Here is an 18299-nt window from a genome sequence, read left to right as displayed (position 1 = left end):
CACTGCTCTGCAGCCTGGGCAACAGAGCGAGACTCCGTCTCAAAAAAATAATAATAATAATAAATGCTGTTGCCTACACCTGTTAGGAGCTCAGGGGACATCCAGGCCCCAGAACTCATCATTTTAGAGTCAGGGAGGCAAGGGCATGAACGTGACGGTTAAGAAGCAGAAACTGTGGCTGGAGAGGAGGAAATCTGCAATTACCAGAAAGTACTGAGATTGTTACAGACAAGAGGAGCCAAGGAGACAAGATGACTAAACGTCACGTGGGATCCTAGATGGGATCCCAGAACAGAAAAAGGACATTAGGTAAAAGCTGAGGACATCAGAATTAAGTATGGGGCTTTAATTTAATAATAATGCATCAATATTGATTCCCGGGTAGGAGGAGGGTGAGGATTGAAGAACTACCTATCAGGGATTATTGTGCTGATTACTTGGGTGACAAAAGTATCTGTACACCAAACCCCCATGACATGCAATTTACCCATGTAACAAACCTGCACATGTACCCCCTGGACCTAAAATAAAAGTTGGAAAGAAATATAAGTATATTTTACTGGAAACAACATTTGAGTCAGTCAGTGTGGCAAATGTACCCTACTCATGTAAGGGTTAATAATAAGGGGTTTTGGGTGTGGGAGACCTCAGTATAACATCTTTGCAACTTTTCTGTAAATCTAAAACTACTCAAAATAAAAAAGTGTATTTTAAAAAAAGAGGATTAGGCTTGGTAAGAATTATGTTCTTAAAGCAAAGAAAACTCTGGCATAAATGTTCTTTGATGATGAAGCAGCTTTTTTGTTCTCCTGGTGAGCGCACAGTGCGGTTCCCCTGGAGATCTCAGGAAGGGCTGAGACATCAACTCCCCCAAAGCGGTGGCCTGGAAGAGCACATTCCCTCCAGTGCCTCTTTATTGAATGAGTCACACTATGAATCATCTCTAACGACAGCCTGCTCCCTGAGTCTACCCCACCTTGAGGGCATATCAAGGTGGCAGTAATAACACACTTCACGTCCAACCTAATCCTTCTTTGTGACACGTCAGTGAAGAGGCGCAACTCTTGTCAGAAAGAACCACTTCACATTGGAGAATATAAAAGGGAAACTTGAAAACATGGAAATCATCAAATTTTTACCCTGAACTAGGGTCATGATTGACATTTGGAGCAGCACATTTCTCCACCGCATGTGACATAGAGCTTCTGGTCCCCAAGCATCTGAAAACCAAAAACCACCACACACATTTCCAAATATCCCCAACTCCCACCCCGCACCTGCCCTACTCCTCAAAGATCAATAAATGCGACTCAGTCCTGTGAAATTAAACTGGAAGGAAGAAAGGTTTTTTAAATGTTAAAGGAGTAGGAAAACAGACACCCTAAAAAGGAATTAACTACACAAGTGATAAAATTGCAGAGAACTAAATACACACACTAGTACAAATCCAGTTGTGGAGATCTCAGTCAGATGAGCAGACTGGACCCACGTCGATACCCCGCTGGGATATTGTACTGTAGCTTTACACCATGTTGCCACTAGAGGAAGTTGGGTAAAGCGTTCCTGGGGTCTCTCCGTATTACCGCTTACAACTGCATGTGAATGTGCAATTCTCTCAATGAAAATTTCTTTTCTTTTTTTTCTTTTTGAGATGGAGTCTCACTCTGTTGCCCAGGCTGGAATGCAATGGCACGGTCTGGCCTCACTACAACCTCCACCTCTTGGGTTCCAGCGATTCTCCTGCCTCAGCCTCCTGAGTAGTTGCGAGTATAGGCACCTGTCATTATGCCCAGCTAATTTTTTGTATTTTTTTTTTTTTTTTTTTTTTTTTTTTTTTTTTTTTTTTTTTGAGACGGAGTCTCGCTCTTTCACCCAGGCTGGAGTGCAGTGGCGCGATCTCGGCTCACTGCAAGCTCCCCGCCTCCCGGGTTCACGCCATTCTCCTGCCTCAGCCTCTCCGAGTAGCTGGGACTACAGGCGCCCGCCACCACGCCCGGCTAATTTTTTGTATTTTTAGTAGAGACGGGGTTTCACTGTGGTCTCGATCTCCTGACCTCGTGATCCGCCCGCCTCGGCCTCCCAAAGTGCTGGGATTACAAACGTGAGCCACCGCGCCTGGCCTAATTTTTTGTATTTTTAGTAGAAACGGGATTTCTCCATGTTGGTCAGGCTGGTCTTGAACTCCTGACCTCATGATCCGCCCGCCTCAGCCTCCCAAAGTCCTGGGATTACAGGCGTGAGTCACCGCGCCCGGCCTGAAAATTTCAATGGAAAAAATAATAGCAAGGGCCAAGGGCAGTTGTTGTTGAATACTAAATGCTAATCTCCCTCCCCGCGCTCCACCAAACTCTCCTACTTCCATTCAGCACCATACAGTGGGCAAAGGTCTAGTTATAGACTCAGGGACACCAGCATTCAAGCCTTGACTCTCTCTAGCTGTGTGACCTTGTGTAAGGTACATAACCTCTCTGAACCGCAATTTCCCCATCTAAGGAATGTGAATGATGCTACTGATTTATAAGTACTACTGAAATGGTTACATGTCAGATGTGAAGTACTTGGCACAAGGTAGGCACTCCATCAATGGCAGGGATCCCCCTTCTCCAGCCCTCCATTGCTGGTTGCAGAACGTTCTCTATGCAGCACTTTCAATTGCTCTGTACCCCGTTTCTTGCACTGCATCTGTCCCAAAAACTCTGGGCCACACATTCAACCTGCACATAGACTTCCTGCCTCCTGATACCAAGGGACACTACATGCCAGTAGACGGCCCCACACATGTGCAGGCTGAGCTGAGCCAAGCTTCCACTTTCTGCTCAGGGCAGCTGGCTGCTCGCTTCCTCCCCCAACTCCCTCCCCAGTGTGGCCAGCTGCAGGCCATAAACAAGCCAGCACCTGCAGGGCGTATGGAGACATTTTGGCACCAAAATAACTAGGAGGGCAAGGGCTGTGCTGACCTCTGCTCTCCAGGGATTGGTCTTCCAGCCCTTCCCTCCAGCTCTCTCACCCACGTAGTTCCAAAGGTCGGGCTTATTAACGTCCACCCTGACTTAGGATGTCCTGGGGTCAAGCAATGCAGGAACCAACGGGCTGGTCTTCTCACCAGGCACCACAGGGCAGAATCCCAGGCCCTGGGCTAGCCCAAGAGCTCTAGCAGGAGCTAAACACAGCAGCCTGTGTGCTGTGGCAGAGGACAGGGGAAGGGCTCAGTGCAATGGGGAACAGCTTTGGGAATCCTCAGAGGAGTGTGCCACCCTGGCCGTCCCTTGTCTGCGTGCCCTGAGGGAAGCATGGGTTGAAACGGTCATGCACCATTCCCTTAGCATAGAGAGAAAAAGAATGAGGGACTGTGTCTGATCCTGCTAACCCACAGCCTGAAGGACCAATCTTCCACCTGTAGTCTAGTGTATTATAAATCCTCCTCCCAATGCCAGGATGCCTGAGTCAACACACGGGTCCACACCTCGCTTTGTCTGGGATCCCATCTAAGCTTCCCCAGTGGAGCCTCCTCATCTAAATCCCAATCTCCAGGACCCAAACAGCTGGAATCCTGCTGAACAACCCCAGATGTTGGGAACCTTCATGTGAATGGAACCCATGCCCTGGCCAGCCCTCTGTCACCACGTTCCATCCCAGAAGGCTGATCCATGTGTACTCCCCATCTAGAATCCCTCCCACTCACCCTCTGCCTTCTGTGAGTAGGTTGAACTGTGGAGTAATCTCCAACCCCCATTTACCCTGCTCCCTTAAAGCATGGACCAGAGATGGACCAGAGCCTACGCATCCCCATCCCCTCCTTGGCTGCCATGAGCCTGTTCAGTATCTGTGCCATCAGCAGCAGGCCCAGTGGGTACCTCAGGGCAGGAAGGGACCCCACAAAGGAAAGGCCCTGGTATCACCTCTATTATCCCTCCTCCACCTGCAGTTCACCTTCCTCCCTGACACTCAGAGTGCTCTCCCCTATGCCTTTCATGCCCAATCTCAGTGAAGCACGCTCTAAGTAAGCCCATGTGACTCACAATCAACCCCTTCTTCTGGGACTCTCCATCTCCAGGGCTGGGCTCTGCCATCGCTGACCACGGGGTGTTGATCCTCCCAGCCAAAGCTGAGCCAGTTGGATTCTCCTTCCCAATAACTGCCCACTGGGACCAAGAGATGTAGCAGAGCTGGGAGCGTGTGGTGCTGAGTTGCATGAAGAGCTGCCCTGGAGAGTGGGTCCCTGACCCCCAGAGCTTCTCTGACTCCTGCTTACCCCAGGTGCAGCAGCTCAGGTTCGTCCTTCAGTTCTCTGATCACACCAGGGTCCTCCCACTACCTTCTTTCTCCCCACCTCCTTAATTTAACCAAATCTGATTTTGTTTCTTGCATTGAATAGAACTTTACCAACAACCCAAAGCCCAAACAGGCACCTGGACCCAAAAGTTGAATCAGTAACCAAGAGTATTTTTGTCCGCAGGTGTTCTCTGCCCTGTTTAACTTAGGAGGCTCTTTAGGGGCCTGGAAGTTGGGACTGGTCAGGTAATTAGAAACATGCACACCAGGCCAGGCACAGTGGCTCACACCTGTAATCCCAGCACTTTGGGAGGCTGAGGTGGGTGGATCACCTGAGGTCAGCAGTTTGAGACCAGCCTGGCTAACATGGTGAAACCCTGTCTCTAATAAAAATACAAAAAATTAGGCGGGCGTGGTGGCACATGCCTGTAATCCCGGCTACTCAAGAGGCTGAGACAGGAGAATCGCTTGAACCCGGGAGGCAGAGGTTGCAGTGAGCTGAGATCACGCCACTGCACTCCAGCCTGGGCAACAAGAGCGAAACGAAGGAAGGAAGGAAAGGAGGGAGGGAGAGAGGGAGGGAGGGAGGGAGGAAGGAAGGAAGGAAGGAAGGAAGGAAGGAAGGAAGGAAGGACGGACGGACGGGAAGGCACTGTTTCCAGAGAAACAGCTCAGACTGGGACTCCTAGGAAAGCCCCTGGACACACCAAGGGCCCCACCTGGTGAGCACATTGATTTCCAGACGCCTTCTCTCCCTCATGGGAGCAGTGAGCCCTTCTGTGGGAGGCTGGCCTCCCTCTCCCCAACCCTCCCACTCCAGGGACCCTAAAGGTGGCAGCTTGTGTCATGTCGTCAACTCAGCCTCCCCAACAAATCAACCAACTCATGACCCAGGGGAGAACAAACAAGCTTTATTTCTCGGAAGAAGACTCATCCTTTCATACGTAGCATAACTCCAAAGGACTAAACTGTGAGGCTTTGCTCGTTGCACTGGTAACTACAGGTCATTTTCCGGCATCCTGAGCCAACATCTTCACTCATCAACGTCATTCTTGTCTCTCTTCCCCTCCTCAGCTTCTCCTGCATCTTTCAGATTATGGCGAGCAAACTCCTCAAAAACTAAATTTGCATCCTGATAACTAAAATAAAACAAATAATATTTTGATCATTGCACGCCCTTTGAAGCTGAAACTGAAACAAGATCCTTGATTTTTTGCAACAAAGGAACTGATTAAGGTTTTCCCCATGATAGAACATGGGGGCACGCCATTTTCCTCAAGGCTTCGTTTAAAATTCCTTTAACTAGCACCAATGGGAGAAAACAAAGGCACGCGCAGAGTGAGCAAGCACGCCCAGGGTAATGGTGCATGCGTGCCCTAAGCACTAGGGAGCAGACAGGAAGTAGCCGATGTGCCTCCTGAGCTTGGGATATGTGCAGAGACTCAAAGAGGGGTTTGTGCTGGAGGAGAAGGTCCCAGGGCACAGGGCAAATCAGGGCCACATTCAAGAGGCTCACTCACCTTTCCTTAGCTGTAAGCATGGAATAAAAGGGAGGCAGGGAAGAGGGAGAGAGAGACATTTGTTAGTATAAATTCTATATCATAGCTGGACCTAGAAAATGTCTACCATTTAGGTGACTTTACAATTTGAGAGATAAGGCCTAGATACATGTAATTCATGATCACTGTGTGTAATTCCTGCCTCCCTGCCTTTCCCACTTGAACAGATTTTCTCCTTGCATTTTATTTTATTTTATTTGAGACTGAGTCTCTCTCTGTCACCCAGGCTGGAATGCAGTGGCACAATCTCTGCTCACTGCAACCTTTGCCTCCTGGTTTCAAGAGATTCTCATGCCTCAGCCTCCCGAGTAGCTGGGATTACATTCGCCATTATGCCTGGCTAATTTTTGTATCTTTAGTAGAGAAGGGGTTTCAACTATGTTGGCCAGGCTGGTCTCAAACTCCTGACCTCAAGTGATCTGCCCGCCTCGGCCTCCCAAGTGCTGGGATTACAGGTGCGAGCCACCGCTCCCAGCCTCTCCTTGCATTTTAAATCACTGCTTCCTTTACAATGTGCCACAACCTTCACCTCCTCAAATGAAACCCCCCCAGTCTCACTTCTAGGATGCTTTCCCTGATCAGCCTTGCCCCCTCTGATGTCGCTTCTCCTTTCTTATTTATTTATTTATTTGAGATGGCATCTTGCTCTGTTGCCCAGGCTGGAGTGAAGTGGCACAATCTCAGCTCACTGCGACCTCCGTCTCCCAGGTTCAAGTGATTCTCCTGTCTTAACCTCCCAAGTAGCTGGGATTACAGGCGCTCACCACCATGCCTGGCTAATTTTTGTATTTTTAGTAGAGACGGGGTTTCACCGTGTTGGCCAGGCTGGTCTCGAACTCCTAACCTCAAGTGATCCGCCTGCCTTGGCCTCCCTGCCCAGCCAGTTGCTTCGCCTTTCAAAGTATTTCTCCTTCCATGTCCTCTGGACCCCATTGAGGTCAGGGTCGCCAGGGTGCCGTGAGCATGTGCGCCCTGGCACCTCCATCTGTCAGGCTTCAGAGGGCTGAGACCTGGGACTTGACGTTCACCAGCACCCCAGGGTTAGAGTATGCATTAAAGCTTGAGGACCAACCCCCAGCCACAAAGTTTTCAATTTCTGTTAACATATTGATTTTGTTGTTGTTGGGTTATGTTTTCACATGTGTTGTATCCCCAGATTAACTGCTATTAATTTGAATGGTTCTTGTACTTTTTTAGCTTTCTGCCCACCTAGTTTTGGGGAGCACAGCAGCGATTCGATGGTGAGCCCCTGCTCTCATCTCTGGTGCCCACCTGGAAGCCAGCACTGGGAGGGAGTGTCTATGAGGATCTCTACGTACAGGGACCCTAGAGAGGCTAGCTTGTCAAAACATCCCCTGGGCAAGAAATACCCTGCGGCCCACAGTGCGAAGCGAAGAAATGACACTAAGTGGGACCATCAGCCTTGCAGAGGTCGACAACAAGGAAGAATCAAATCAGCATCTTCGGATTCAGTACAGATGCCCTTGACAGGGGACGATAAAAACTTGGTAGCATGTCACAGCACTTATTACACACAAATTACTTGGTCACCAGGCTCCAGCAGGGCTTAACTACATATAGCTTATGCTTTCTCTGCTTAGAATCTTACCAGCCTAGACTCAGGGAGCCGAGAACTAGGCAGAGAAGACAGGAGAGATGACATTTATCTCTAGAAATCTCATCTATCTCATATCTCTAGAAATCAGCATTTTGTAACCATGGGGTGATTTGTCTTAACCTTTGCTCCCAGAAATCTCACAGTACAAAAGATCATTGTTTCATCCTGACATTGTGATATGTTCACTGTTAAGGCCATAATGACTGGAACGTGAAAGTTGTATATGGAGAAAGAATTTTTAAAAATTAAGTTAGGCCGGGCACGGTGGCTCACGCCTGTAATCCCAGCACTTTGGAGGGCTAAGGCGGCAGATCACCTGAGGCCAGGAGTTTGAGACCAGCCTGGCCAACATGGTGAAAACCCATCTCTACTAAAAATACAAAAAGTAGCCAGGCATGCTGGCGCGTGCCAGTAATCCCAGCTACTCGGGAGGTTGAGACAGGAGAATCACTTGAACTCGGGAGGCAGAGGTTGCAGTGAACTGAGATTGTGCCCCTGCACTCTGGCCTGGGTGACAGAATGAGACTATGTCTCAAAAAAAAAAAAAAAAAAAAAAATTAAGGCATAAAGTCTACTCAAAGTTCCAGAAAACAACCCAACATAAACTATGACATCTCCTCAAGCGACTATCTTTTTAATGTCCTTGAAAGGAACCAGAAAGCATCTTAATCTCACAGCATTAAAAAGTAATATTTTAATGACACAAGCATAAATGAATTGAAAACATATAGCTAGACTACATTTTTCTCCAAGGGACAGTTTTGGAAAAGTTCATTGAGGGTCTGAATCCAAAATATTTGGAAGAGCTACTTTGAAACAAAGTACTGTTGAGACAAAACCTAAAATGAATAGCGGGGGGCTCATTCTATTGTTTAAACGGCATTTCACTATCAATATAGAAAAGCTATTTGTAAAGTATGAGAAAAATAAACCCTGCTTGTTTATATCACTTTTACTTAAAATATCCCTTATCCCTATACCTATGGAGAGTTCTTATTTAGACAGATCTGTTTTTCTTTCCCGTCAACTAAGCTGCCTCAACGCGAAGAGAATGTTTCTTCAGAATTTCTGAGATTTCACCTATATTATTTTTGCTGCTTCATTTACCTTTTTAGAAAGAGAATGATCGAGATCAAATTCCTATACCATATAATTTACCTTTTCACAGTGGACTGTCTAGTGGTTTTTATATGTTTTCAGAGTCATACAACTATTGCATCATTTCGCATCCATACAAGAGCCAGTAGATTTACAATTCAAATGAGCTGAGGTGTCAGGAACCCAGCCTGACCCTCTTTTCTAGTATTTTCTGTATTCTTACCATAACTGCCACTGTCAAAAATAGTTATCTTCAGGCCGGGCGCCGTGACTCACGCATGTAATCCCAGGACTTTAGGAGGCTGAGGCGGGTGGATCACCTGAGGTCAGGAGTTCAAAACTAGCCTGGCCGACATGGCGAAACCCCGTCTCTACTAAAAATACAAAAATTAGCCCGGTGGGGTGGTAGGCGCCTGTAATCCCAGGTATTCAGGAGGCTGAGGCACGAGAATCACTTGAACCCGGGAGGCAAAGGTTGCAGTGAGCCGAGGTTGTGCCACTGCACTCCAGCTGGGTGACAGAGTGAGACTCCACCTCAGAAAACAAAACAAAACAAAACCCAAAAAAAACAGTTATCTTCAGCCAGGTGCAGTGGCTCATGCCGGTAATCCCAGCACTTTGGGAGGATGAGGCAGAAAGATCACTTGAGCTCTGGAGTTCAAGACTAGCCTGAGCAACATGGCAAGACCTCATCTCTACTAAAAATCAAAAACATTAGCTGAGGGTGGTGGTATGCCTGTAGTTCCAGCTACTTCAGAGGCTGAGGTAGGAGGATGGCTTGAGCCCAGGAGGTCGAGGCTGTAGTAAGCTTGATCACACCACTGCACTCCAGACTGGGTGACAGAGTGAGACTCCGTCTCAAAAAAACAAAAAATTATCTTCTTTTAAATGTCTGTTAATGCTTTCAAATGCAACATGAGGCCTTTTGTTTCCAAATGAAATGCAAAATCCTCGTGCTCTCAAATTAAGTTTTTACTTAAATCATCTTTAATTCTAAATCCAGGTCTGTTGACAGCAGAGCTTCTGCTGTTAAATCATTCTTGATAAAACCTCACGAGATTGTCCCTGTCCAAGAGCAAGGATGCTACGTCCTGCAGACTCCAGCTGAAGGTGGATAATCTACCCAGCTCAGCGCTGAACAGATGGGCCCTCCCTTCCCCCGAGACTATTCGCCTTGTAGATGACATGGAATCTCTTCCACCTGGCCACTCCCATGCTCTGAGGTGTGGTCAAGAAAGACTAGAAATACATCAACAATAAATCTGCAAGTAGTAAATAATTAAAGAAAGCCAAAAAAGGACATAACTGACCTGGGTCCTCAGGCTGAGGGTGCATGAGGCGGAATGGGACCTCAGTGGCGACTTCACTAGAAACAAAGAATGAAGATTGGTGTGAACACACACGCACACAATTACAAGTAATATAGCAAAGACCTATGGCTGCGGAGATTCACAAAAGATCCCCAGGCCCAAGCTGAAAGACAATGCAGTGGGATTTTTTTTTTTTTTTTTTTTTTTGAGATGGAGTCTCGCTCTGTCACCCATGCTGGAGTGCAGTGGTGCAATCTCAGCTCACTGCAACCTCCACCTCCTGGGTTCAAGCAATTCTCCTGTCTCAGCCTCCCAAGTGGCTGGGACTACAAATGCATGCCACCATACCTGGCTAATTTTTGTATTTTTAAAAAGTAGAGATGGGGTTTCACCATGTTGCCCAGGCTGGTCTTGAACTCCTGACCTCAAGTGATCCACCTGCCTCTGCCTCTCAAAGTACTAGGATTATAGGCGTGAGCCACCCTGCCCAGCCTTTACCATTTTAAAGTGCAGAATTCGGTGGCATTAAATATGTTTACACTGTTATGCAACCATCACCACTATCTAGTTCTAGAACATTTTTATCACCCAAAAAGAAAATCTCATCCCCATTAACCAGTCACTCTCATTTTCCCTCCCTATAGTCCCTGGCATAACCACTAGTCTGTTCTCTATCTCTATAGATTTGCCTGTTCTGGATATTGTGTGTAAATGGATTCATACGATACGTGGCCTTTTGTTATTGGTTTCTTTCACTTAGCACAGTGTTATTAGCATAAGGTTTATCCATGTTGTAGCTAGTACTCCATTCCTTTTTATGGCTCAGTAATATTCCATTGCATGGATATACCACATTTTGTTTATCCCATTCATCTGTTGGTGGACAGTTGGGTTGTTTCTACCTTTTGGTATTGCAAATAGTGACGGCTGCCTTTTAAATTATGCACGAAGAAGCAGCAAGCTAAGAAATGTTTGAGACAGGCATTGAGGTTATGTACTCCATCATCCCAGCTCTTAGTCGGGCATAGTGGCGTGCCCCTGTAATCCCAGCTACTCAGGATGCTGAGGCAGAAGAATCGCTTGAACCAAGGAGGCAGAGGTTGCACTGAGTCAAGATGCCACTGCACTCAAGCCTGGGCAACAGAGCAAGACTCCGTCTCAAAAAAATAAATAAAATAAAATGGTTAAAATGGTAAAATTTATGCCAGGTGTGGTGGCTCATATCTGTAATCCCAGCACTTTGGGAGGCCAAGGCAGGATGATCACTGGAGGTCAGGAGTTCGAGACCAGCCTGGCCAACATGGTGAAACCCCGTCTCTACTAAAAATACAAAAATTAGCCAGGTGTCATGGCACATGCTTGTAATCCCAGCTACTCAGGAGGCTGAGGTGGGAAGATTGCTTGAACCCAGGAAGTGGAGGTTGCAGTGAGCCGAGATCACATCAGTGCATTCCAGCCTGGGCAACAGAGTGAGACTACGTCTCAAAAAATAAAAAATAAATAAATATAATGGTAAAATTTATGTTATGTGTATTTTACCACACACACACACACACACACGCTGGCTGTGTGGAGTGTGCCAGTTCTCTGGGTGTGTATGTGTGTGTCCTTACCCAGGCATAGGTCTAGCTGTGGTCCCAAAGAAATCTGGTCCCAAAGAAACCCTGTGAGCCACGATTCTGTGATGCATCCAAAGGCAAACCATCATTCCTAACATCTCTGAGCACAACTGCCCAGAAAGCAGCTTTCACCAGAAACCGTTTTGGAGCCCCAGGTTTACTGCCTTTGATATCTCAAGAAACAAGCAAACAAGGAAGGTGAACAGGCTTACCTGGAGGTGAGCTCTCCCAGAAAGCTAGAAAACACAAACAAATGCCTGCAGTTAACTGTCACAGTGGTAACACGACCCTTTCCCATGATTCAGAGGCAGGACAGAGTCCAGCTGTCATGGCCCTTGCGCCTGAACTCACAATGTCCAGGGTCTTCCCATCCCTTAATGTTCAACTTCGTTACCTGTGACTTCATCTCTTTCTCAACATGATTAGTTTAAAAAGGCCGGGCATGGTGGATCATGCCTGTAATCCTAGCACTTTGGGAGGCAGAGGTGGGCAGATCACTTGAGGTCAGGAGTTTGAGACCAGCCTGGCCAATGTGATAAAACCCCATCTCTACTAAAAATACAAAAATTAGCCAGGCATGGTGGCAGGCACCTGTAATCTTAGCTACTCAGGAGGCTGAGGCAGGGGAATTGCTTGAACCTGGGAGGTGGAGGTTGCAGTGAGCTGAGATCATGCCACTGTACTCCAGCCTGGGTGACACAATAAGACTCTGTCTCAAAGAAAAAAAGTTGACTGGGCATGGTGGCTCACACCTGTAATCCAGCACTTTGGGAGGCTGAGGCGGGCAGATCACTTGAGGTCAGAAGTTCGAGATCAGCCTGGCTAACATGGTGAAACCCCGTCTCTACTAAAAATACAAAAATTAGCCGGGCATGGTGGTGGGCACCTGTAATCCCAGTTACTCAGGAGGCTGAGGCAGGAGAATCACTTGAACCTGGGAGGTGGAGATTACAGTGAGCCAAGGTCATGCCACTGCACTCCAGAGTGAGATTACGTCTCAAAAAAAAAAAAAAAAAGTCAAGCCCTAACATTCAAGATAAGTCACAGGGGTCATTGTGAAATACCTGCTGGTTGCTTTCCTGGACTGCTAAAAGAAACTCCACCCTGTTTTTAGATCCTTTTATGCACTATCCACTGTGGAAAAAAAAAAAAAAAAAAAAAAACACTATGCTAACGAAAAATGCAAAATAGACCTATGTTCTACTTTGTTAGAAATTTGGGAAACTCTTTTTTTAAACCCTTATTTTACTCAAGGCAATTCTTTACTACTTAGAAGTATGAAACCTAGGCACAGACTTGCCTTTGATGGCAGAATTACCCAAGGCTCATCCAGGTAAAAGGCCAGAGCCTTTGGCAATGGAACTTGAAACGAAAATGAGAATTCAAGTTTTTCCCTTTTGGTAAGATTAAACAAATGGAAGAAACTGGCTTCACATGAAAATGAAAGTGGAAACCTGTTCCCTTCAAACTCTGAGCTATTGGCACTCTTTTTTTTTTTTTTTTTTTGAGACGGAGTCTCGCTCTGTCACCCAGGCTGGAGTGCAGTGGCGCAATCTCGGCTCACTGCAAGCTCCGCCTCCCGGGTTCATGCCAATCTCCTGCCTCAGCCTCTCCGACTAGCTGGGACTACAGGCGCCCGCCACCACGCCCGGCTAATTTTTTTGTATTTTTAGTAGAGACGGGGTTTCACCGTGGTCTCAATCTCCTGACCTCGTGATCCGCCCGCCTCGGCCTCCCAAAGTGCTGGGATTACAAGCGTGAGCCACCGCGCCCGGCCGGCACTCTTGTATGAAAAGAAGACTCCTGTGCCCTGTGATTACATGTGTGAGAGGGGAGGGGAAAGTCCCCACTTTATGGATGGATACCTCCTAAGATGCAAATACACGAAGATTTACTGAGAGTTATTTCACAATAGTTATTCTTTTCTGAAGGATAACATTTGACTAATCCTCATTCTTGCACATCGACTTCCACCATATGCACATATGCACACGTATTTTTGCAAAGTGGCGCTAACAGTGCACACATTTCAGAGTCTGCTTCTCCACCCTTTCCCACCTGACATTTTATCAGACAGAAGCATGGTACTAGACAAACAGAATCTCTCCCAAGCTCTACTTGGTAATTTTTGGTAGAAGCTGTGGGCCTTTCCTTGCTTTCTGTCTCCCAGTCATTCAGGAAAGGAAAAGTTCAGACCATCTAAGACCAGGACAGAGCAGCCCAAGGGTTAGTGCCGGGACACTTACCCTGACACTGTGAGCTTCACCTTGATCTGGTAAGACACCAGGATCCCCAGGACGGTCCGGTCTATGCCCTCCTTAATGCTGCCCAAACAGAAAGGAAAAGGAGAAGGATGATGGAGAGCAGAGGAGGGTGAAGAGCGGATGGGCAGCCTTTCTGTTCCAGGCAGGCACGCCGTCATGGAGGTTCTCCAGGGACTGGTGAACTCACTGAGCTTCCAAAGTCCTAGAAGTTCGTGTACTTGGGGAGTGGGTGTGGGGACTCCTTGCATGCACTGGAGGAATTCCTGTGTCTTCTCCTCTAGAAGTTCCCAGAGGGCAGAGCGTGCAACCCCTTCTCCGTGCTGGACCTCTATAGATGCACATCCCCCGGTCATCCTCCTCGGCAACTCCCTCCTACCACTTGCCAAAACTGCAAGTCCCCGAGTCCTCCAGCAAGCTTTGCCTGCCTGGATTATCTCAGCAACTCATCTCCCACGTGCCAGGCCCCTTCTCTGAGCTCTGTGGCCACTTGCAGGTTCAGCCTCAGAAGCGGCCCATGCGCTGCCCTGGCCTGCCTTTGGTACTTCACCCCCAGCTGTGTCCCAGCGCCCCCCGCGCCAGCCTTGCCAACACAACCCTACACCAGAATGCCCCCTCCTTCTCTCCTGCCTTCCAAGATAGCCAGCTGTGTGTCCCCAGCACCCAGCATCAGACCTGGCACCAAGTGAGAGCTGTCAATGTTTAAGTGAATGAGCAGGATGGGCGAGACCCTCAGATGTGTCCCCAAAGACAGTGTAATGTGACATTCCTTGACAGGAATGTCATTCCAGATCCCACTAATATGTACTGAAGTCCTACTATCTGGCAGGCACCGTGCTGGGCATTTTGTCACGGATGCTTATCGCGTGAGATCCAACGCGGAAGACATGAGTACTGCAGGATGTCTAAGAACAAGAATTAAGGTGTGAAAAAAATCATGAAATGCTAACAAAAATCATGTAAATAATGATAGAAAAAAAGACCAAGAAACCTGAAGGCTACAGGCAGAAGGCAGTGGAGGATGCAGCAGCTCTGGAAAGAGTTGGGGCAGCAGCCAGCTGGTACTGGGCCTGGAAGAAGACGTCAGCTCGGGAGCCTCTGAGGGGAGGTGTCTCAGGCACGTGGTTCCAGGACCACAGTGCTCCCCAGGGAGCTCCTTCGGCTCACTGGTGTCTGGAGCTCCTTTAAAAGAGGACAGAATAGACGGACGCGGTGGCTCACACCTTTAATCTCAGCACTTTGGGAGACCGAGGCGGGCAGATCGCTTGAGTTCAGGAAGTTCAAGACCAGCCTGGACAACATAGTAAAACCCCATCTCTATTGAAAGTACAAAATTAGCCAGGTGTAGTGGTGGAAGCCTCTAATCCCAGCTACTCAGGAGGCTGAGCCAGGAGAATCCCTTGAACCCGGAAGGCGGAGATTGCAGTGAGCCAAGATTGTGCTATGCACTCCAGCCTGGGTGACAGAGTGAGACCTTGTCTCAAAAAAATAAAAATAATTTTTAAAAAGAGGGCAGAATATCTTTATCTGAACTTGTGGAGTACGGCCAAGTACCTGGTGAAGAGAGGATGCCTCCAAAGGGAGAAAAGGGGGTATGAGCTTGAGATCCCCCGCTTTGCTGGGATTGACTTTTTTTTTTCTTTTTTGAGACAGGGTCTCATTTTATCACCCAGGCTGGAGTGCAATGGCATGATCATAGGTCACTGTAGCCTCGACCTCCTGGGCTCAAGCAATCCTCTCGCCTCAGCCTCTCAAATAGCTGGGACTACAGGCACGTGCCACCATGCCCAGCTAATGTTTTAATTTTTTGTGGATATGGGTTTTCACCATGTTGCCCAGGCTGGTCTCAAACTCCTGGGCTCAAGCAATTCGCCCACCCTGGCCTTCTAAAGTGCTGGGATTACAGGTGTGAGCTACTGCTCCCAGCTGGGATTAACTCTACTTGTGCTGAATGGGGCCGAGCAGCTGCTGAACAGAACACGCTCTGCCACATGCTTGAGAACACCCTGCAAGCGAGAGCCCCTGGCATCTTCCTGGGCTGGGAGATTTGCTGTGGAGTGGACTTTGCTCTGCTATTAACTGATTCAGTGACCTTGGATAAGTCTTTCATTCTAGCTCAACCTCAATTTCCTTATCCATAAAATGCATATAAATATACCTTCCTCATGGAGGTGTGGAGAGTCATAAATGTTTTTTCATTGTTGTTGTTTCCTGAGATGGAGTCTTGCTCTGTCACCAGGCTGGAGTGCCATGGCACGATCTTGGCTCACCACAACCTCCACCTCCCGGGTTCAAGCGATTCTCCTGTCTCAGTCTCTCGAGTAGCTGGGATTACGCACCCGCCACCACGCCTGGCTAATTTTTGTATTTTTAGTAGAGATGGGGTTTCACCGTGTTGGCCAGGATGGTCTCCAACTCCTGATCCGCCCACCTCAGTGATCCACCCACCTCAGCCTCCCAAAGTGCTGGGATTACAGGTGTGAACTACCGTGCCCAGCCGAGTCGTACATGTTCAGAAACTAGTCCACACACCATGAAACATTCCCACAGTGCGGTGAGCCATCATCATTCATCTTATGATTCCTACGCCCTTGAATACGTTGATCTAGGCTCTCGGTTTCCCTGATATTCTCTCTCCCGGAGCTTCACGAATGTGCTTTAGAATCTAACACAGTAACTTGGCCAGTTATCCTCAGAAAATCCTTTGACTTCTACCTGCTTTCTGCCAGTTGTTCACTGTTCCCCACTCTTGGTCTCAGAGAGTGTGAGCTACTGAGCATCGGGGTCATGGGGTCAAACAATCCAGTTGGCATCACCTCAGAGGTGGTCTACTGGGGCCACAGAGGGAACCCCCAGCACATCACATGGGGAGGTGGCAGTGAGTGGGCCTTGAGCCTGGGTTTTGGCTCCAACCCAAAACTCTCAGAGTTCACCAACAGACACGCTCCTGGGAAGGGAAGCACAAAAGCATGGCTTGGAAGGACAGTGGACACTGACTTGGGAACTTCACTGTACAGTCTTCGCTAGATCTGCTGCCCAAATTCAGCCCGTCATCCTCTGAGTCAGGGGCAGCAGATCAGTACTTAATTTCATTGAAGTTTAATGGATATCTAAAGTCATTAGGACTTCCTGTTCTTCACAATTCCTGATGGAAATGGACGAATGAATGAATGAATGAATGAATACAGCCAAGAGCATTACTCAGTTTACATGCTTAGGGAACTACACTAGCTAGTGATGCTTCTAAAAACAGTAGCTGACATTCCTGGAGCACTCTCAGTGTGTCAGTCCCCACGCTTTACATGGATTGTCTCACTGAATCCTTATAACCACTCTATGAGACTTGAACTATTATCGCCCCCACTTTACAGACAGGAAAACTGAGGTTCTCAGAGAACTCAAGGCATTTTCCCAGGGTCAGCAGCAGAGCTGAGGTTAGCGCACAGCTGTCTCCAGGACCCACGGGTGTAACCCCCACCTCACCAGGGGTGAGAGTGGGATCCTTGTGTGGGCCCCTAGGTACGCACTCCACACTACACAGGCTAGGCCGCCATGCTGCACATGCGCACCTGCGAGCCCAGCGGGGTGATGTGAAGGGGAGCAGACCAGCTTCAGCCCTCCCTGCCAGGGCTTATTCCCTGAGCCTCCAGGACTCACATGGTGCTAGAGGCAAGGTTCGTGTCCTCATGCTTGATTTTCCCATCCAGGGCAATGCCTCTCCTTTCTCGATTGTTAGCCAGCAAGGGCAGCAGCGTCAGCGTCTTGGTCAAAGTGCTGTTTGGCAGCACTTTTTCTCTAGAGGAAGAAGAACAGAGGAGATTTATAATCATCAAAGCTGCCAGGGACCCCATGAGCCCTGTTTGACATTAGGCATTTTCCAGGATCCACATCCCCTGATGGACCTCCTGGGAAGAGGGGTTCAGGTGCCTAGGAACTTGCCTTACGAGAAGCAGAACAGTGCTTGTGAATCTCAGGGTGGGCTGGCAGCAACAGGAGGATATTTCTTCAAGCAACTCAGCCTATTCTGAATTGCTGAATTTCTAGAATGTTCTATGGAGTTAATGAGACCAACTGGCTCAAGAGTCAGAGACCACAGTCTCCTCCTGAGACTTTGTGAACCACACGGTGGCCTGCAGAACCTTCTGGTTGGTGTCAGCAAGTCCAGACCAGAAAGGCTCTTGTCACCAAAAACTGTCACTATAAGGGGGTCACAGTGTGACTGTGTAGTAAGTTGTCTAGAGGGGCAACGCAGGGACCCACAATTTGTGGATCACACAGACCGACTAGCTTAGGTCCAAAGCAGCACATGCTCTTTCTCTACTGGATCTTCTTCATCATCAGTCGGGGTATAGATTTCTCAACATCTGACAGATGGCAGGGACCCTGTGCCAACAGGCGGGTCTGGGATCAAGCTGGGGACACAGCAATGTGTGTTTCTCCAGGCAGACACATGGCAGCATGGCCAGGATCACGAAGCAGCCTCTGCGGCTGGAGAGTTGGCTCCTCCACTCATGTGCATGCTGTGTGCCAGGCCTAGTGCTAAGGCCTGTCCTCAAAACTCT

General features: G+C 48.2%; 1 protein-coding gene across 5 annotated transcripts in view; it reads right to left on the bottom strand.

Moving 5' to 3' along the window:
- Positions 1 to 5162: 5162 nt before the first annotated feature.
- Positions 5163 to 18299, bottom strand: part of SAG (S-antigen visual arrestin) — a 53475-nt gene continuing 40338 nt past the window's right edge. Inside the window, exons 11-16 of one of the 5 annotated variants that reach the window (XM_063645299.1) lie at positions 17395 to 17532; positions 13723 to 13800; positions 11689 to 11712; positions 9858 to 9913; positions 5793 to 5802; positions 5163 to 5411 (exon numbers count right to left, since the gene is read on the bottom strand). In XM_063645299.1, coding sequence (XP_063501369.1) covers positions 5306 to 5411; positions 5793 to 5802; positions 9858 to 9913; positions 11689 to 11712; positions 13723 to 13800; positions 17395 to 17532 — 412 coding nt within the window. In that variant the 3' untranslated portion in view covers positions 5163 to 5305. Of the gene's footprint in view, positions 5412 to 5792; positions 5803 to 9404; positions 9914 to 11688; positions 11713 to 12305; positions 12611 to 13722; positions 13801 to 17394; positions 17533 to 18299 lie in introns of those variants that run through there. The other 4 variants (XM_055291046.2, XR_010122245.1, XM_055291045.2 and 1 more) reach the window with 4 other exon arrangements.

This window comes from Symphalangus syndactylus, chromosome 8 (assembly GCF_028878055.3).
Source record: "Symphalangus syndactylus isolate Jambi chromosome 8, NHGRI_mSymSyn1-v2.1_pri, whole genome shotgun sequence".
NCBI lineage: Eukaryota > Metazoa > Chordata > Mammalia > Primates > Hylobatidae > Symphalangus > Symphalangus syndactylus.
This window is presented reverse-complemented; position numbering and strand designations above follow the sequence as displayed.